The sequence below is a fragment of the Mustela nigripes genome, chromosome 5 (assembly GCF_022355385.1).
Source record: "Mustela nigripes isolate SB6536 chromosome 5, MUSNIG.SB6536, whole genome shotgun sequence".
Classification (NCBI taxonomy): domain Eukaryota; kingdom Metazoa; phylum Chordata; class Mammalia; order Carnivora; family Mustelidae; genus Mustela; species Mustela nigripes.
This window is the reverse complement of record NC_081561.1, coordinates 135,835,610-135,857,792: the sequence shown is the minus strand read 5'-3', so window position 1 is coordinate 135,857,792 and position 22,183 is coordinate 135,835,610. Positions and strand designations below refer to the sequence as shown.

The window sequence follows — 22,183 nt, the reverse complement described above, 5'->3', positions numbered from 1 at the left end:
TTTTTAAAAAGATTCTATTTATCTGAGAGAGAGAGAGAGAAGAGAGAGCGCAGAAGCAGGGGGAGGGGCAGAGGGAGAAGCAGGCTCCCCGCTAAGCAAGGAGCCCTATATTGGACTCGATCCCAGGACCCTGGAATCACAACCCTAGCCAAAGGCAGTCGCACAACCAACTGTGCCACCCAGGGGCCCTACACAGGCTCTTCTGTAGCACACATCTTCATATGCCTGCTAAGGGGCACTGCTGAGATTTTAATCCAGAAATGAATCTAAAGTCCATCTGTTTTCCCTACTTCACACATTTTTGTGTCAAGGTTACTATTTTGAAAAAACTTATTACCTCCGTAGCCGCTAGCTCCATCATAACCTTTATGTCATAGAGATTTTGTTTAGTTTTGTTTTTTTTTTCCTTCTACATATTTCAATTTCTTTCTTTCTTGGGTCACCTTAACACCCCAAAACTGAAGCAGAACAATGATACCTATGGTTGTTCTCCTGAACTTCCTTACACGGACGTTGTAGTATCTTGAAAACATAGCTAAACCCCTCAAATTTCTTTGAGGATATGTTCCTTTTCTGGTTCACTTATATCTGGAAAACATTTTAAACATCCAGTCTGACGCCGTGGCCCACCTTGGCAGAGTTTTAGGATAGCTGTGGAGTCAGTGTTTGTCTGCATTTGTCTCGGCAGCTAATGACAATTCCCCACCATCGCCCCCTCTCTTTCCACATCCTTCGCCCACCTTCATCCCCATCTGAGTTTTCATTTCGAGCCCTCTGTCTCTCTCACTGTCCCTCCATCTCTTTCCTACCCCTGGGCCATCTCTGTTTCTCCCCGCCTGTCTCCTATCCATTATTACTCCACGCCGTCTGTCTCTATCTTAATTTCCCCATCCCCATCCTTAACTACCTCTTTCTGTCTGATGCCGCCCCTACAAAAACACACGCAACCTGCACATCCTGGGCTTCCGAGTCTCACTGAGCTCCCATGTACAGGCACACCCAAGCTGAAATGGAAACACACACTTCCTGCACCATGGCAAAGTGCACCCTGACTTCTGAGATGAGAATGATGATATTTCACTTGCAATAGAAAAAAAAGGCCAACCTCATATCTTTGATCTGGCCTCTGGATCGGGATACTGTGTCACTTTTCCAGCTGCCTCCATTGGAAGGCTTGTTTCCAAAGCCATTCTGTGTTGCTTGAGTGTGCTTGGTCCCATCACTCTAGCACCTCATGGACATGGACAGCAGGCATGTGCACATATGTGCACACAGGTGTGCGTGTATACCCGTAGTCAGCTAAGCTTCACAAAAGTATATTTTAGGCCCAGGGTTTTACTAAGTCCCTTATGAAAGGAGCTTCTATAATTTTTGGCCTTCAGCTCCCAATCACTTATCAGCAACATCCAGGCTTTCAGTGACAGAGAAGTCCTAAGTACTCAGGATGAAAACATTTCTCACTAGAAGTAACCCATGAATAAGCAGCTTGACCTGTCTCAACATTTTCTCTTTATCCCCCAAAGCTTTTGAAACCAACTTTCCCTCTTTCTTCTTGCTGATTGAATAACCAAAGCAGTGGTTTATCTTGTAACTAAAAGATAGTCTTCCCCCAGGAAGGAGACATAATTGTTGTCAGCTTTGAAAGGATGTGGTACCCTATAATTTGTTGGATCAGATTGAATCTGGTTTGATGGGTTGTTTGTATGTTAGATTGTTTACTTTGTCCAACAAATACTCGATAAATTTGGACCCTGTGTTAGTCAACTTAGGCTGTTTTAACACAATACTGTTGATGAGGGACTTAGAGAATAAGCATTTATTCCTCATAGTTGTGAAAGCCCAAGAAGTCCTAAAATCAAGGTGATCAAGGTGCTGACAGATTTGGTTCCTGGAGAGAACCCTCTTCCTGGCTGGGTCCTCACATGACAGAGAAGGAAAGAGAGAGAACTCTGTCTCTCTTCCTCTTCTCTAAGGACACTAGTCTCATCATGGGGCATCACCTCTTGACCTCATATACATCTAATTACTTTCCAAAGCCCCCATTTCAAAATACTATCACAGTGGTCAGTTAAGGCTGCAACATGGGTTTGGGGGACATATAAGCATTCAGTCTGTAACTGGCCCCAAGTTCATTCTGAGGTCTGGCTTGAAGAACACGAGAATTTCTTCCGAACTTATAAAATAAGGATGAAAACTCAATCCTGACCTGAGGATTTCATTTTATTGTTGGTTATCCCTGTAGTACATAGCTCTGTGCTCTGGAATCATTCAGATAATCTCAGAACCAAACCATTTAAGGAGTTAAAATGCATTTTATTCCTTGGTTGTCTTCTTTTTCCCCTATAATTTTCTGTTGACATCTACCAATAAAGGTAAGGGAATGACCCATGTCAAAGATATTTTTATGCTAGTTGCCAAGGTATTAGTCTTAATTCACTTATTTCTTATGCTACAGAATGTATCAAGTTAGTTTATCTCTAAGAACAAGAAAAGAGAAAGGTGCTAATAAGTTGGCAGAGAAAAAAAAAAAGAGTTTCAACTTTTTTCTAGAATATAAGTTGTAAATATTTGGCAGGATCTCAGTTGTGTGAGAGCTTTTGCAGAGTAGTCATGGGAATGTTTGGGATTTAAACTGGAATGGTAAACCATTTCACCTTAAGTTCCATGATAATATCTTGCTACTACAATGTTGTCTTTAAAATTTTTAAGAAAATTTAAAGAATAAAACTTTTATTTTAAAGGACAATTTAAAGGACTCATTATTTAGATAGAAAATTTGTATCTATCTTCTACAAATTTTCTTTGGAAATTGAGTATATCTAGAAATAACTTTAATGTTAGGTTGTATCAGGTTTTAAGAGTGAATTGAGAAGTAGAGAAATCGATTGTTCTCTCCTAAGATCATTCAATCTTGGCTGCATTAGGAGATGTTTAAAAGATATTTAATGGAGATGGATTTAGGGGAGTGTTTTTAATGGGAAAATTTTAATTTTGTTCTTGGCTGCTCTGCTCAGTTGCAAATTAACAAACTATTTACTTCTAATTAAATAAAATAACAAGCCCTTTTACTGATGGCATTCCATTCTATTATAATAATTCTTTATAAATATTATGACAGCTGTATGAAGAGATTGGTTGCAAATAAGAGAGCAATCTGTTTAAAAAAATACTTTCCTTAAAACAAAAATGTTACTGAAGCAGGGAGAAAAACCAAGAATCTTCTGTGTATATGTGTTTTATGCCATTTTTAGTACACAGATGTAGATTTTCTGAACTTGTGGATGTAATTAGCAGTTCATTTTTTAAAATGTTTGCTTTGTTTTCAAATTGAAGCCTTTATGGTTCTGCAATTATGTAAAACATTACACATCACAAATGGTCAATGTAATGAAATGTAACTAACAAAAATTAGTGAGTTACATTTATTTCATACACCTGATAATTCCTTTCGGGGATGGGGTTTCTTCAGACACGAACTCTATCATTTTCTTTTCAGGAAGATACCTGAATCTTTCTTTTCTGTTTGCCCTATTAGTGAAAGAAGGTATTTGTTTTTTTTAATTAGCCTGATGTTGATTTCAAGTAATGTTTTTTCAAAGTTAGATCCTGATTCAGTTCTAGCTTCTCATCACTCACTGCTAAAAATATTTTTAAAATTGCATTCATCTTTAACCATGTGCCAGTTACTCTGCCCTCTCAACTCTGTCTTCAATTTAATTTAATCTTTACTACAAGAATCAAATAAAAGTATAATTTTCACCATTTCACAGATGATGACCCTGAAGCTTAGTGTTAATTAATAAATTCAAGGTCACATAGCAAGTAGATAAAAAACCAGATTTCAACCCCAAGCCTCTTAAGTTTGGGCATTAATCATTGTGTTACCTATTTTCATGCTGCATTTGTTTCTTTAGCTATTTAGGCAGCAAATACCTTTTAAGGATCTAGTATGCATTAGAGGTTGTGGACACAGTGGTGAACAGACCCGTTGTCCATGCCATCCTAGAACTGATATCTCACAGGAGAAACAAACAATTACCACAAGGTGTGTGGTAGATGCCATGAGAGAGAAGTACAGGGTGTCAGGAAGCCCAGGGCAAGCACAGCTAACCACAGGGGAAATCTGAAGGAAAGCATCAGAATAGGCTTTCAGAGAAGAAACATTTTAGCTAAAGTTTGAGAAATGCCTGTGGGGTTTGACACATGAAGGAACCAATGTTTTTAAAAGATGAGAGATGAGAAAAAACATGGTACTTTAAAGGAAATGGAGGAAGTTCAGAATACCTGAATATATGTATGATTCCAGGAGTGGGCTGACAACATTGGTCAAAGGCCAGTCATCAGGAGGATTTCACCTGTATTATGGGCAATGGGAGACATTACAGAATCTTAGACAAGAAAAATAAAATTATCACCCTGGCCCTAAACATCTCTGTCTCTCTCTGTCATAAATTAAAATAAGAACAAGTAACATTAATGGTGAAGTAGGAGAAAAGTAGACGCACTGAAAGACATATAGGAGTGGACTCAGTAATTAATCAGAATCTTGGAGAAGAGCCAAAGATGCTATCTAGATTTCTAACATAAGCAAATGATTGAGATCATTCTTAGACATAGAGAATACAACAGGCTTAGGGAAACCTAGTAGTTCATTTTTAGACAGAAATTACTCAGAGATAAACCCATTTAATTTGGCAGTGAGAAAATCATTGACCACCACAGGGAGTAGCCACATTGTAACAGAAATCAGATTCTAGAACACTGATGAGTAGATGAGAGGTCAGGATGTTAGGGCAATGAAGGTACCTTACCTGTTCGTGAGATAGAGTATTAGCTAAAACATAACGCAGGATCTGGTATGAGCTGTTTTAATAAAGGGTAGTTTTAAGTGTGTGTCTACTGAAAGGAGTGATCCAGAACTAGTAGAAGGGAAGAGACTTCAAAAGAAGGGGAGAAAAGTTGTTTCATGACCACAGGCTCTCCAGGAGGCAAGATGGGATAGAAAATTAAGAGCATGGGTGGAACATGTAGGTTTGTACCAAAGGAGAGACGTCCCCTTCTCGAGACCAAAGGAAATAAGAAGGATGAGTGTGGATGTGCCTGAATTTGAGATGCGGTGAGATGAGGTGGACTTGAATGTGAGGGAATTCCTACCTAAGGGCTGTTGTTTTTTAGATCTGACAGAATAGCCTTCATTTCTGAGTAAAGAATTTAGCTTGGGGACAGCTGGATGGCTCAGTCGGTTAATCATCTGCCTTCAGCTCAGGTCATGATCTCAGGATCCTGGGATTGAGCCCCACATCGGGCTCTCTGCTCAGCAGGGAGCCTGCTCCCCCCCCCCGCCCCCACCCCGCCTGCCTCTCTGCCTTGTGATCTCTTTCTATCAAGTAAATAAATAAAATCTTTAAAATAAAAGAATTTAGGTTGGGGTAAATATTTTAAACATTGACAGTTATAAAGATGTTAGTTCTTTCACATTTTAAAATTTATCTATCTTAGCAAATTCCTGAATTTCATGCGCGATTCGTAAGCGATGGTAATTGTATTGTGCCACTGTGGCCCTCAAAGGAAGCAACCTAAAGATGTGTTTTTCAAAAAACTTTCACAAGAAATTAGATTTTTAAAAAAGATTTTATTTATTTATTTGAGAGAGAGAGAGAGCACACATGTGAGCACACCAGTAGGGGGAGGAGCAGAGGGAGAGGGAAAAGCAGGCTCCCCCCTGGACCTAGGCTTCCTAGGTCCTAGACTTCCTAGGACCCTGGGATCAGAACCTGAAACAAAGGCAGCTGCTTAACTGACTGAAACACCCAGGTGTCCCAGAAGTTAAATTTTTATTAGAAAAAGATAATGTAAATATTCTTGACATTACCATTGGCTTCAGAATTTTGTAATTTCACATTTTCTCTCATTTCATCAAATGAGATAGAGTGTTATATTCATGTGTAAATCCCCTGATTCAGTCTTTATGTTATTTGCTGTGAAATAAATCTGTGGTTTGACATTAGGTCCTTAGGGAAAAACAAATAGGTCTCAAATAGTCATTGTTTAGTGTTTCTATAAATGGAGCTGCTTTTTAATAAGAAAAAAGCAGTTCTTTCTCCATCTGCCAAACTTAGATCTATGGGGCCATTAAGGATTGGCACTAAATATTCTTTCTAAATACGGTCTTTTGGATGACCCCAGGCATGATATGAGCATCTCCTCACTTTTTAGAAGAATTTTTGAAAAGCATTATAAAATGTTATTTAGATTCTGTTGTTCATTTGCCAAAGCTACCATAACAAAGTACACATACTGGGCAGCTTAACATGGGAAATTTATTATCTCAGTGTTCTCAAGTCTAGACAGCCATGCTCCCTCTCTTACCCTGGGTAGAACCCATCCTTGCCTCTTTCTAGATTCTGGTGGTGGCCTTCTTGGAAAACGCTGCTCTTAGCAATTTTCATGCGTCATAAAATTATTTTCAGTACATAGCATAAAAGAATCACTCTCCCTAAGTTATTTTATCCCGTACAAAGTTGGGGTTATTCTTTCCTCTTTTCCTTTGCTCATACACCATATCTGCCCCATCAACAAACATTGGTGACTTTATCCTTCAGAATTCATTGAGAATCCAACCTCTGCTCACCACCTCTGCTACTTACTACCTTGGTTTAAGCCACTGAGTCTGTTGCCTGGATGACTTGAACAGCTTCCTAACTTAAATCCCTCCTTGTGGCCTGGCCCCTCATCAGTCTGTGCTCAATGAGACAGCTTATTTGCTCTCTTTCCTGTCCATGTCCCTCATTAGTATATAAGCATCATAATGCAGGGATTATTTCTTCTGGTTTGTTCACTGCTACATTCTTTGTACCTAGATAAACAAGTAGGTTCTTTTATGCTGTATACTGAAAATAATCTTATCATACCTGAAAATTGTTAAGAGCAGAGTTTTCCAAACAGATTTAAAGTTGGGCTGAAACAGTAGTCATTGCCTTTGGTATTTGGAATTAGATGTATTTGGAATTAAACTAAGTAATTAAGGAAGTGGAAATGATTATGCTGTCATAGGAAATAAAAAAGAATGGGAACTGTCTCCTCACCTTTGACAAGGAGAGATGGAAAATCATCATAGCAGTGTTTTTATGAAGGCAGTGAAAGAGAAACAGATTACACATACAATTGTAGTTACTTTACCTTGTTTCTGGAGATACTGGAACATCTAATTAGATTTTCTGAATATGATTGCAAAACTTTTAGATATTGAGTTAATTTTATGTGGCCACCACCAGTGGTTAGAGTTATAATTTTACTGCTCTGGTCCAGGGTACTTTGGCATTTTTAAACAATTTAGTGTGGTGGGCTCTCAGCCAGTCTTTGGGGAGGTAACTCACTCCACATCTGCTGGTCAACCCCTCTTTCCTTCCCACTGCTCTCTGTTCCTGTTGTTCAGCTTGTTGCTCCCACCCAGCAGATAACCATCAGGGAATGAGCACGCTATCGACTGGCTCTGTGGTGGGATTTTTCTCTGTACACTTGCTGTCCTTCAGCCTGTGAAATAGTTTCTACCTGAAACCTGCGGAAACCAGAGGTAGTTTGACTGGCTTTAGAAGTAATGGGTCATTGCGTATACAGAGGTTTCCAGAGTGCACGGAGCACACCATGAGAACCTGCCTTTGCTTTGGGACCCCTCTACAGCCTGTGCAGAAGGCCATTTTGAGAATATTTTAAGCTGTGATTATGTGTAATTTTCAGCAAGCCTGACAGTGCTCAACAGTGTGTGTGTGTGTGTGTGTGTAGTGTGTGTGTGTGTGTGTGTGTGTTTGTGTGTCTCAGTTGGAGTCAAGAGTCATCTGCGCCCTGTGCTTTTATTTTAGGCCTTTTCTAGTTCATTTTTATTGGTATCAATGGGTATCCAGCAATCACAAATTTTAAACACTAGGGTATTTAAAATGCCATAGCTTTTTTGTGTGTCATAAAATGTTTTCAGAGCTCTTTCCCCACGTGGGAAAGCATTCAGTAAAAGACTATCCGACGGTTCTGAGATTCAAAGTCATGATCATAAATGAAGACCTGGGTTGGTCCTGGCATGAAACAGGAGATTTTGCCCTTTTATTTGCTCAAGACCAAATTCTTCACACTGTAAAGCTCTTTGATAGCTGTGGGATACTTGAGGCTAAGGAACTCTAAGATTCTAGCAGATGTGTAGGTATATCTGTTGATAAAGCAATAGTATGCTAGTAATGTTTTGAGGTAGATTTATATCCTTCTACATTTCTGAATGCCTCATACCCAATGCTTCTTTCACCTTAACTGACGTGCATAAGATTATCCTCTTATTGCAAAGTTAAAAATGGTAAAAATATTTTTAGTCTATCGCCATAAAAATGTGTTATTTTTGGATATAGGCATATAGTGGTCCATGTGAAATGGTTCTATTTATTTATTTATGCAGGAATATATGCAGGAATGTATGTATGTTTAACTGTTTATCAGCAACATTCAGCTGTGTCTACATTTGTCGTTTACCAGTATCAGTTGGTCAAAAGGTTATAAAACATCTTTTTGCATCAAATACAATCAGGTCCCCTGAAAAGGCACACTTTCATCAATAAAGTATTTTTGGTCACTCATGTGGGTCTGATCAAGGGGTAGCAGTGGAAGGGCACTGAACCGTAAACTGTTACCCTCAAGATGGTGTTTACAAAGTAATAACAAAATGGACCCACGTGTTGGTTGTGCTTTATTTTGTTGCAAGTAAATGAAATGATCTTAAATTATTTAACTAAGAAGTGAAATCTATTGAAAAGATACACTCTCTGACTGGGCAGGAAAAGGTTAGCTCAGCAGGCTTGGGTTGCTCAAACTCTGTACATTGCAAATAAAGACCTATCTTTAGGAACTGTCCTTAACTGGCTCCTAGGAGCTCACCTCTGAGCCCTTGGGAAATTCTGCCTGATAGGAGTGTTTTGTATGCCTGGACCTTGGACCATGCTGTTCTACTTTGATGTGATCAGTTTAACAATGTGTTTCATGGTGAAAACCTACCTGTTGGGAAGTGCAGGAGTTTGAGTAGCTGAGGCCAGTTATGTAAGCACTGTATGCCTAAGTGACAAAGTCCAAATAAAAACCCAGGCAATGGGGCTAGAGCATACTTTTCTGGTCTGTGACACTTCACATATCATTGCATACCATTCTGGTAAAAATTAGGCATGTCCTATGTACTTCTCCTGGAAGGTCATTCATCCATGGAAACTCATACATGATTTCTCTGGGACCCTACTTTATGAGCTTTGTCCCTTTGCTGATCATAACGTGTCCATTCACTGTAATTATTTGTAATCATTAAGTATATGAGCTCTTCTGAGTCTTGTGGGTCCTTCTAGTAGAGTTATTGAGGAGCCTTGATGTACTGAGTGACCCAATCTTGAGAAAGACTGAGGCAAGTGGTTCTTGGGGCCTCAACAGCAGGACCTGGTGATAATTGTATTTAGGCCATTGCCATGTGACAGCTTGATTCCAGCCAACTTCTGGATCCAAGCAGAGAATGTGATGGTGCAGCTCAAGTCACTCATGTAACAGAAGATGGGACTTTAGCACAAACATGACCACAAGGGGACACGGTGTGAATTAGGCCAACTATTTTCTATGCCAGTATGTATTTATATACATAATGTTTCCATTATTACTATTTAGTCTTTTTTTATATCCATCCACATTTAAAAGTGGCCTTTTTTTAATAATTTTTTTTTCTAGTAGAATGACCGGCACTTCAGCTGATTAGGTATTACTTTTCATATTAATATTAGATAAAAATTACATTTACAGGTTTATGTATTATTCTGGAAACATTTATGTTAATACCTGGCTCAAAGTTTAATATACCTGGGCTCAAATGTAATCACTTACAAGGGGTATGATCTAAGCCAAAAATTTTTATTTCATGCCAAATAGTTATGTCTGATACATCTTTTTGGTCAAAATTGTTCTCTTAATCCTTTTCCTCTAAGTAACGTAATTGTTGCTAGGGGCATAAACTCAACATGTGGCAGAGCAAACATGGTCATTCTTTCATGAATAAAAGAATGAAAATAGATGGTAGGTCAGGCTTAAATATATACTGATGCTTATAGACTAGTAAAGTGACTCAAGATACACACACACACACACACACACACACACACACACACACACACACAATGTGAGAGAGTGGGTTGTCTTCCCCAAATAGAGGAAATGGTCAGGAGAAATTATGTCAAAGATACCTGTACTTTTATACTCCATAAAGATCAGGGATGGCTTTGAAGCTCATCATGTGTCACTAAAGGAGCTGCATCACAAAAATAAAGGAGGTGGAGAAGAAACAGAGAACAAAGCTCCATGATGTCTGTTTCATTCATGAGTTAGCTCCCAAGGGTATAGCCAGGCACAGAGCCATGCTCAACTTCCCTGTGTTTCCAGGGACTTTTAGATCCAGGCAGTCCTCTGAGAGCCAGAATTTTAGGTTTAAACCTAGTTTGAGGAGAGCTGAGAGAAGGGAGTAGCTGCAGAAGTGAAGTGCCTCCTTCTCTGTTCTCTTTCCCATCTCCGTCTCCCTCTCCTCTTGACCCAACTGGCAATTCTGTTCTTTGAATAGCCTCAGATTCAGCATGAATATATTTTGGTTCCACTATAGAACATCTAAGTGTGACTGTCAAGTCTAAGGAGAATATAATTTTTAAAAATATTGTACCAAAGAAAGATAAATGATAAAAAAAGATAAATGATAAAAAATGATAATTGTAGTTTTGAAACGTACCTGATAAGATTTCTGTCTCGTGCTTAAAACTGAAAATTGATAGGCAAGAGAACCAAAAGCACATTGTTTTTGTTACTCCATTAAGTCAGGCTCCAATTAGTTACTTTCATTCCAACCCTTTCTTTTGGCTGCCAGTACCATGACCTAAATCCTGCCGAAGTATTCAGATTGGTGCTGTAAATATCTATATATGTGACAAGGAAGACTTTTTACCTAAAGGTTCCTTACTAAAACATTGTTCCAAAAATAACTGTGATATAGTCAAAATAATAAAGGTCTCCTCTATTTGATCATTTGCTACATGTAAACAATTCTTTATGCAAAATGGAACACCAAAACTTGTCCAATAATCCCTAGAATGTTTTTATTCTGATGTAATTTTTGATAAATGTTTTGTTAATTTTGCACAATATTTACATTATATGCAATTGGATAGAGCTATAAAAATATGAAGATCATTCTCTATTATTCATTTTTGCCAGCTCTTTATAGTAAGTCTAGCCAGAGGTTTATTATTCCCCCTCTTTTACTAGTTAAGTAAAAATCGATCACATCATGCTTGGTCCTATAATTTGGTGTGTTGAAAATATGTTACCTGTGCATTACAAATTAAATTGATACAAACATTTTTATTTTAAGGAGAAATATTTTCTCCCAATTTCTATTTAGACTGGTAATAGCCATCAGTCTACATGTCTTTACTTTGTGCAGGAAGACACTGGTGGAAAAATTTCCAGAAGCAACTCGTATTTCCTATAAAAAGAGAAATTCTGCATCATGATCTTATTTCTGTGTATCTCTAAGATTCCCAAAGATATTTGCAAATAAGCATCACATATCTCTGTTGAGTGTGATTCACTCACCATTTACACGATTATTGCCAACTAGTGCCAAGCACTGTGCCTGGTATTAGGTATATAATGATATATCCAACTTCTTTATCTTCAAGAAACTGCCCCATGATCTGAATTCCTAGAGACACAGATTTGTAAATAACCAATTGTAATGCAACATGATCATTCTAATCTGAACAATATATTTAGGGAAAAAGAGGGATTTAATTCTAGTTGGAAAACTGAAAAATATTACATATGATGAGCTGAGTCATGAAAATTGAGCAGGAACTTACAAAGCAGAGAAAGAGGGAAGTGAGGGGATTTTAGGTCTGTTCTTGAAATAAAAACTATCTTCCCTTCTTTATCATGCAGACTGGAAACTTCAATCATTCCTCCAACAAATACTTGATGAGTTCTTACTGAGAATAAGATACTCAAAAACAAGATATTCTGTGTTGAGTTGCAGTCTGATTGCCTAGAAACGAGAGCTTTTTCTTTACCCATTATATATGTACCACATTTTAAGAGCCATTAATATGCACATAGGGGCTACAAAAAAATTTTTTTAATTGCATTTATTCATTTATTCAGTGAGTCATTCCACCAATATTATATATTGAGGGCCTGTCATTTACCTGGACAGAAGGATTCAAGAGTTATGTGTATCCACATAGCATTCTGTGGAGAACAGAAGAATCAGGATTGATCTTGGTGATGGCCACAGTCAGAAAGAAAGGAGAGTGAACAAGGCAGACTCATCAAAGAGGTTTGGGGAAGAATAGATGAGGGAGAGGTTGGTCCCAGCAGTCAACACAGAGAGGCTGATGAGCTGAGTTGCTCAGTGGTCACTACTGATCCACTGGTTGTGTCCATAAGCCTGTGCAGAAGCAACTGGTGGCGGGGGAAGGTAGACTGTGGGGCAGCCGTTGATTCAACAGGAGATACGTGAGTGGCAGAAGAGGTTCACAAGAAAATGGTCTTCCAAGTGGCAGAGACGAGTTTGTGTTTAAAGGCAGAATGGGAGCTGCCTGGGTGGCTCAGTCCGTTGAGCGTCTAACTCTTGGTTTTGGTTCAGGTCATGATCTCAGGGTGGTGAGAGCAAGCCCCAGGCTCCGTGTGGAGTCAGCTTGGGACTCTCCCTCTCCTTCTGCCCCTCCCTTTACTCCCTACACACTCACTCTCTCTCTCTCTCTCTCTCTCTCTCATGCACAATCTCAAATAAATAAGTAAATCTTAAAAACAAAAGTAAACAAAGGCAGAATGAATGAATGGATGTGACTTGGTTTTTTTGTTTAAAATTTCTTGGAATTTTTATCATTTCAAGAAAATTCCCTGCTCTGTTTCATTTTCTTTATATATTTTCAGGTTAACACAGTATAAGAAAAACTTCATTTGCATTTGTTCACTGAATATATCACATATTTATTAACTTTTCCCTCATTGTTATGCTGCATTTATATTACTAGGATACAAATGGACATTCTGCATGATAAACAGGCTGCATTTTTAATGATTACATATAACCAATACAATAATTTTGATTCTTATCACACTGAATAGTTTTCATTGTAGCTCAGTAATAATTTTATTTACATGCTTAGAATATAAAGTCATTATTACATTTTTGCTATATTAATAATAAGCAGTGTGAATAGTGGAATATAAAAGAGAATGCCTGAAAAATGAAAACTGTTATTTTTGAACATGTATTTCACAGCATGAGAACAAAATGTATTCAGCTGTTCATTTTATAAAGAGAGAAAATGCGTTTAAAATTAGAATTGTGCCATTCAGAGACCGTAATTCATGTGGTTATAGGAGAAATATAAATGCTTTCTATCAGTGGGTAGAGAAAAAAAGTCTCATTTCAATAAAACATTTGGTGATTAAATATCTCTACATAGAACTTTTCCTATCTTTTTTCTTTTTTAGAAAGAAAGACAATTGGATAAAGTCAGAAATATAACATTAGGCTTTTAACGTGGTTCAGTGAGAACCAGAAAACTGTAGAGCTTGAGCCCAGGTAATGAATGGAAAAGCTCTCATTCTGTGAGAAATCTCAGTCCTCCACTGAACAATAGCATTGTTACTTCTTTCCTTCCTCCCTCCTTCCCTCTCTCTCTTTCTTTCTTTCTTTTAAGAGAAAGCAAGCACAAGCAGGGAGAGCAGCCAGCAAAGAAGTAGAACCCATGTGGGACTCAATCCCAGAACCCTGGGATCATGACCTGAGCCAAAGGCAGACACTTAACCCTCTGAGCCACCCAGGTGCCCCACTTCCCTTTCTTCTGAGCCAAGAGAGACCTTAATTCAAGGTTTGACAAAGCCTAGTACATAGGTATTTTAGTGATCTTTATTAAAAAACAAAACAAAACAAAACAAAAAACCCTCCATGAATGGAGAATGGGCTTTGACTTATTTTTCCAGTAGTGGTGATGGATTTGTACTGATCAGTCTGTAATCTTGCACTTGTGATCCTCTGGGTTCAGTTCCACGTTCTGAAGGCAGCCGAACTGGATTTGTCGGGCTGTGGAACAGGACATGACCAGCTAACCCACAGGAGATTCAAACTGCAGCCCTAGTTGTGCTAGCAATGCTCCCACAGCTGGCCACTGAGCTAAGGAGGTTGCTGTGGTGAGAACGGGCTCTGGGAAGCCGTGGTAACGTACTCGCCCGCAGTGAGGTTGGGAGGTTGATAGTTTATCTGGGGCACCTCCTCTTCTGTGTTTAGGCCCTGCATTAATGTCTCTCTTATCTTTTATGTTGATAGTGACTTATTTTCCTTCTCTTACCCCATAACATCTCTTTGACCCTTGCAAAAATTCCTTTATAGAAAGAAGCTGGTGTGTATACGAAAACCCAAGCATTAAGTATCCTGAGGTTTTTGAGTACATTTCTCTTCAAAGGGTTGTTTTTCTGCTATAATTGGTAATTGCCAATCAGATCCAAAATAATTTATGTATTTAGAAATTGTTCCTACAGATTTCACAAAAATGAGTGGCAAAAGTATGACAGAGAGAGAGAGAAGCATTTTTTGCATTTATTCTTTTTTTTGTTTGTTTTTTTAATCTTACAGCGGAAACCCCCACTGGCGGTAGATGATCTTTTTGAAGACATGAAAGATGGTGTAAAGCTGCTTGCTCTTCTGGAGGTTCTCTCTGGGCAGAAACTGGTAAGGACTTTTCCTGTGACCACACTTGTCAAATTGTCCCCCTTTGGAATTTGGGGGTGTGGAATTGGGAGTGGAAAGGGTGCTGTCCCTGTAAGACAAAGTTCTCTTCTTGTAGTTGGTAATACCCTGGAAACACTAGCCTATCAGCCACTTCTGGGAGCTGAGAATACATTCCTTTTTGCATTCCGACACACCTTTAGTGGATCTGAAATATTCTATGTCATAGGAGCTCCCTGAGAATGCAGAGTAAAAGAATTTCATCACTAATCTGTCATGTTCGTCTTCTGGCTCTGTGTGGCATCCAGGACGATGACTTGCAGATTAACACTACCTCAGCTCATAGTGTTTGCTTTCCATTTGGGAAGAATTGTTGGTGCATAACTGTGCAGTATTTATGTAGCTGTTTGTTGAAAATTAAGTTGGAAATCAGCATGACATTCTCCATACACTTGTGGACATCCTCCATCGTCAATCATGTGTCACAGGAACAGCTTTTTTTAGGTGCGGTGGAACCAGCAGAGTGAAAAAAAGCACGTTGACAGTGAACTACAGAATGTCTTTTTCTACATTACTTAATAATAAAGTACAGACAGCCCCCAACCTACAGTGGTTCAGCGTCATGACTTTTTGACTTCGTGGTGGTGTGAAAGCAGGACACATTCAGTAAAAACCATACTTAAAATTTTGAATTTGGATCTTTTCTTGGGCTAGTGACACACGGGATGGTCCTCTCGTGATGCTGAGCAGTGGTGAGGGCCAGTGAGCCACTGATCATGAGGGTAAAGAGCCAATACACTTGCAACCATTCTGTACCCACACAGACATTCCTGTTTTTCACTTTCAGTTCAGTATTGAGTAAATTACATGAAATATTAAACACTCCATTATAAGGTATGTTATATGAGATGATTTTGCCCAAATGCAGGTGAATGTAAGTGGTCTGAGCATGTTTCAGGTGAGCTAGGTGAAGCTGTGATGTCCAGTAGGTTAGAGATATTAAATGTATTTTTGGTTTGCAGTATGTCCAACGTAAAATAAGCTTATTGGGATATAATCCCGATGTAAGTTGAGGAAGATCTGTATTTCATTTTTCTGGCTTATCTTTTATTATTTCAGAGTAGTAGAGAGGTAAGAAGTTTGCAAAGATGAACTACTTATAAATGTTGTCTGTCATAATTACAAAAAGGTACCTAGGAAATAATCTTCAAAATATTGTCTAACATGTTAGACACAGAGTCCAAAATTGGGAGTACTCATCTTTTCTTTATCTACTGCTTCTTGGCAACAGCTACCCCATCATTATTACTTGGGTAATTGAGTTTTTTAAGTGTTTTTGCCTAAACATCAATTTCCAGTTAATTTTGTGCAGAGTCCTCAGAATAGCTTTTGTAAAAGAGTTTGTTGAAAAATTACAAACTGATGCTAACTTTGTGTAAATCATTTATCTACTAGGATGCACATTGTGGTGGATGCTTTCAGCTCCCCTTGTGACATCTCAGCTTGCCTCCCTCTTCAGTGAGTGCGATTTCAGACGGTGGAGGGCATTGCCCACACACTGTAGTAGCACCTTGCCTCAGATCCTCTTAACAGGTCTCCAGGATTCCATTCTCTTGGCTTTTTATCAAAGGCACAAGTTGCTTAAGGCAGCCCTGAACTATGGAAGCATTAGTAATCCCTAAGGGCCCTCAACCAGTGGAGATGGGAGTCCATGAATAAATGCTCAGCCTTCAATTTGTAGGAGGGACAATTCTGTGACATGTTTTATAGAGTGCTTGGATCCCCAGCAGGACTGAGGCCCAGTCGCTCGCAGTGGGAATCCTCAAAAGCACTTTCCTTCTTCCCAGTCTGACTCTCCATACCTCTCCTCACTCTCACTACCTATAGTCACCTCCCCAATAAACTACATGCACCCAAGACCTTGTCTCACACTCTGCTTTGGGGGAATCAAACCAAACCCGTATGAAAAGCTAATCTGCAATATACAAGTATACGCATGAGCTAAATAAACTGGATTAGCATCCAGATGTGGGAGTCATTGAACTGAAATATGTACAGCCTTGGTTTCCAGATATAATTGGCCATCTTTATATATCTTCCTGAATTAAGCTCTTTACTAGAAGGTTAAAGGAAACTTTGTTATAATTCATTTGGTTATTAAAGAGATATAACCTTCCTCATTAGTAAATTTTGCCAGTGTACTTGACCAACAAAGTACAGAAATCTTTATGGGCATTTAATTGCCAGTCTAGATGATTCTAGAAAAAGTAAATATTTTTACATAAGAGTCTTACTTCTGTTTAAGTGCCATACTCATTCAGACATAGAATTATAAGACCTTGAAGCTAGAAGAAATTTCGAAAAGAATCTCAGCGTTCTTACTTAGTGGGTAAGAAAACGGAGACATGCAATGGCAACTTCCAGTTTAACCTTTCTTATTTATTCATGGGAGTCCTTCAAGATTCTGAATTACATGAAATGAGATTACTCTGAAATTATAAATAAACCTTGGAAATGTTTTTTTTTTAATTTTATGCACGTCATTATGGTCCAGGACCACATTAACATGAGAAATATCGTTTGAAGGAATGTGTATCCTTGGCATCTTTTTAGAGCTTTCAAAGGGAGAATGTGGTTACGACCATTTCTCTCAGGAGCATTAATACTATTCAGGAATTCTATAATATCTCAAAAATAGAACTCTATTAAGAACACTATGCTTAACATCAGGGTTCACGTAGCCTGGGACTCTGACTCTGACCACTATTATTATCTGGGAAATGGAGCCAAATGGGTTAGTGTCCTTGAACTGCCAGCATCTCTTGAGAAATCTCTATTATTTTATTTAAAGTCTTAGGGTATTTTTAATTTTTTAATTAAAAATTAATTAGATTTCTACATTCTTAGATTTCTCTACGTTCTTTGATTATTATTTGTGGAACATTTACTCTTTAAATGGATCAGGGATTATATATCTTTAATTGCCCATAAATATAGGAACACCAAATTTAATTTGCACTTAGGAATTTTTTTTTAAAGAATATGATGAATTGTCATTGAAAAATTAGAATAAGAGTAGCAATAGGAAAGAGTTAAGGACTTCAGAGAAACTTACTTCTTACCCATTTGGTTAACCTTCTCCTTAAAAAACTCCTTAACACTTTGCAGAAACCTAACAATCCACTTGAGAGTGCACAATAAAAGAAACAAAACACCAGTTCAAAAAGATACATGCAACCCCATGCTCGTTGCAGCTTGATTTAAAATAACCGCATGCCCGTATGTACCAAGAGCACTTTTCATATACGTGTTTCCTCACATATAGGAGGGACAGTCTCAGTAGGCAACATGGGAATTTTGCAAATTTCTGCTCTTGGCATACAGAAACCTGACAGGCAGTTATATCAACAGATGAGCTGAGAATGAGTCTTTGTTGAGTAAATTAGTGTACCTTCCAGCTGCTGTGGCGATAATGCTCCTTTGTGTTTCTACTAAACTTTATAGAAATTGATGTTGTTCTCGAATATTCTTCAAGTCTGTTTTTAATCCATTTAAATTCATCTTATAATTATATTTTTAGTGTGTGCATTTCTTTTTATTCCTATTCCTTCCTGTTTATAGCCTTGTGAACAGGGACGCCGTATGAAGCGAATCCATGCTGTGGCCAATATTGGCACGGCACTCAAGTTCCTTGAAGGAAGGAAGGTAAGAGACTAAACAAAACACCTTTTTAAAGAAGAAGGTGTGGGCATACTGATGTTTTTCAAGTTGGCTGTGCAGTAAAAACACTGCATGTAAATTATACAGTGAGACATTCCATATAATTGTAAAATAATCCTAGATTTACAGAAAAGTGGCAAAAAAGGCAGAGATTTCCTGTCTATACTTTGAGTAGCTTCCTATAATGTGAGGAACTTACATACCTAGTACGTGTTTGTGTGTTTGTGTGTGTACGCACTCATATATTCATATATATACTTGTGCTATATACATAGCACAATTATTAAATAAGGAATTTAAAATTGGTGTGATACCATTCATTAAAGCATAGACATTAGTCTAATTTCATCCATTTTTCCATTAATGTCTTACTTCTCTCCAGGATCCAATCCAGTACCACACCTTGCCTCTAATTGTTGTGGCTCCTTGGTCTCTTCCACTGTATGACTTTGTCTTTCCTTGTCCTCCACGACCTTGAGAATAGCTGCCAGTCAGTTGTTTTTGCAGAATGTCTCTCAATTTGGTTTTGTTTGATGTTTCCTCAAGATTCGATTGAGATTATTTATACATTTGTGGAAAGAATTCCAAGGAAGTGATATTGTATTCTTCTCAGGGCATCATGTTAGCAGATCTAGGATTGCTAAGTCTTGTTGCTGGTGATGTTAACCTCAATCACTTGGCAAGGTTTTCGGCAGTGTTTTTTTTTTTATGATAAAGTTACTATTTTTTCCTTTAAAATTGAGAAATAACTTAGGGGAGATAACTGATATTAGGCTGATATTCTGCTTCTCGGCAAACTTTGCTTACTGATTTTAGCATTGATTGCCTTCAGTAATTATTTCTGTGGTGTTTGCCTACTGGTGATTTTGTGTTTCCCTCAGTCCTTTCACATGTATTAATTGAAATTGTTCTCTGAGTAAAGATTGTCCTTCCCCCCCCCCCCCCCCCCGCCATTTGTTTACTTATTCAGCTATTTATTTTGGCATGGACTTACTCTATAATTATAATCCAATTATTATTATTACCCATTAATAATAATAATACTCAAATTGTTCTAGCTTTGGCCATTGAGATTTCTTTCAGGCTGGCTCCTATACTCTTTTAATATGGCCCCATCCTGTTTTTTTTTTTTTTAAAGATTTTATTTATTTATCTGACAGATTACAGGTAGGCAGAGAGGCAGGCAGAGAGAGAGGAAAGGAAGCAGGCTCCCTGCTGAGCAGAGAGCCCCATGCGGGGCTTGATCCCAGGACCCTGGGATCACGACCCAAGCTGAAGACAGAGACCTTAACCCACTGAGCCACCCAGGTGCCCCAGCCCCATCCTTTTTCAGGCATTTCCTCTTTTATATTTTTCAGCTTTTCCACATTTATATTTTTCCTGCTCCAGTTTGGGAATGTACCACTTCCCTAAGCAAGCTTTGTCCTTTTTATTAGTGAGCGACATTTGGGTGCTAGGTGTGCTCATTGCTACTGAAGTTTCATTGCCCCCAGGCCCTCTCAACAGACAGATCTAGAAAATATGAATGTTTATTATTCCAGGTATATGCATATATGTTTCTCTGTCTCCCCCTGCCTCCCTTCTGTGTGTGTGTGTGTGTGTGTGTGTGTGTAAACCATGAGTTTAAACTGATGCTTCTGATTACAGTCCAATACCGCAAGGTTCGTTAATGGTCTTCCATGCTTACTTGTTTCGGTTTTCTCTGACAATGAGATACCTGTGTCTCATCTCTAATGCATTCACCCATTTTTTAATCTGAGTATAGACATAAAATTATTTAAGACTTGCTCGCCACACCCCTGTAAGAAACAGATATACTCACTGGAAAACAGTGTGTATGTATAGGCCTTTTGGTCTTTAGTATTAACACCATTCGGTCAAAAAGACTATTCCAGATTTACTTGTTACTTTTGTTCTTTTTTACTCCCTTCAGTGTGATTATGTTCGTCTTTTGTAATAGAGTTAGGTAACCAAGGTATATTCAGTTTTGAGTAATGCCTTTTTTCACACACACACATTCTAGTTGGTATTGATGATTATTATTGTTTTTATTTTGGGGAAACATTATGATGGTTCCAAGAGTAAATGTCATGCTTCAAGGAGGCAACGCCTTGTTATCCTTTCTATTCCATTCCCTTCTTTCTCCCTTTCATTCCCTATCTCATCTCAGGGAACCAATCTCTAGCTTCTAATTTATTCTGCCAACATTTTTTTTTTTGCATAAATTAGCAGATGTATTTCCGTACACGCTCCTTTTTTTGTTTTTTTTTTTTTTTACATGAAGGATAACATCCTATAATACATTCTTGCACTTTGCTTTTCTCATTTAATAGTACATCCTGGAAATCTTTCAGATCGGTTCATGGAGATCCTCCTCATTCTTTTTCAAAGCTGCATTCATTATCTGGATGTGCCAGAGTTCATTCAACCACTCTCTTATGAGTGGGCATTTATGGTGTTTCTAGTATTTTTCAAACACAGTGATGCAATGAATGGCTGTCCACCCATACTTTCACACTATTAGAAGGGTATTTTCTGGGTGAGTTCCTAAAAGTGTGATTGCAGGGTCAAAAGTGTGTATGTGATCTGTTAGGTATTGCCATGTTTCCTTGCAAACCAGTTGCACCAACTGGTTTATATTTAGCCTTTTCCCAACTTGTGGGAATTCAGTGTCTGTGGCTGTACCAAAACCACCTTTACAAATGGATCTCTAGATACCCCTAGGAAATAGAATGATTCAACTATTTCCTTCAAAATCTATATATACTAAATTCATCTATTTACTACCGAAATGCATATGTGAGTACTTTCCATACAACAGGAACTCTAGAAAATACAAAAATACTTGATTCTGTTCATTAAATAATTCATATGTTGATCAGCTGGTAGTACAATGAAATGATGTAAAGTCAAGTCAGCTGTGCAGACTCTGTGCCAAAGGGAGATTCTGAACGTTATGATGGTGTAGAAAAAATGATATTAGCTTCTTATAGAATATTGGACATTGTTTCCAGATCACTAATATCATTATTAATGGAGTGTTCCTCTTCTTCCAGATTCCTCCATGAGTTTTTCATAGAAAGCTGAAAAAGCTATGTTGAACAAGATATTTATAGTCTTCCAAGTCACTGGGTCTCCCATTTTTACCTCTATAACTATAGTGTCCTACTTTGTTCTGAGCTATCTATCCTTCATTGGCTAGAATATAAAAATAAAACTCCTCTTGCTAATGTTTTGGGGAAAATTTAAGGACTTAACCTATAAAGGCATTGTTTGCAAAAAAGACCAAAGAATCTTCTTTTCACAGAGGACTTGTTTTACACAAGATCATTTTCACAGAACAGCCCTAAGTAATAAAATTTGACTGTGGGGGAATGAGTTTTTTTGAGGCTCTTTAGCGGCCCCCTTACTTTTTTTTTTTATTTTTATCATCTAAGAACTTATATCTCAAACATATTTTCAGGGATTTATTTTTGACCTTTGGACTTCATTTGCCCTCACTTAGATTTTTTACTTTAGGTAATAGAAAATCAATTTAGTCCTTGAATTCTGGCTTGATTTAAGGAATAAATCAGTAGGATTGGAACCTGATAGGAACCGTGTAAATGTGATTCTAATGAGTAAATCCAGTACCATTTCCACCAGTTTCTTTCTCCAGGAAGGTATCATATAGGTCATTCC

At 38.0% G+C, this 22,183-nt stretch overlaps 1 protein-coding gene across 13 annotated transcripts in view; it reads left to right on the top strand.

Moving 5' to 3' along the window:
• Positions 1-22,183, top strand: part of SYNE1 (spectrin repeat containing nuclear envelope protein 1) — a 464,771-nt gene that overhangs the window by 91,392 nt on the left and 351,196 nt on the right. For all 13 annotated transcript variants that reach the window (XM_059401283.1, XM_059401282.1, XM_059401288.1 and 10 more), the window contains 2 exons: positions 14,690-14,785; positions 18,404-18,487. In XM_059401283.1, coding sequence (XP_059257266.1) covers positions 14,690-14,785; positions 18,404-18,487 — 180 coding nt within the window. The remainder of the gene's footprint in view (positions 1-14,689; positions 14,786-18,403; positions 18,488-22,183) is intronic.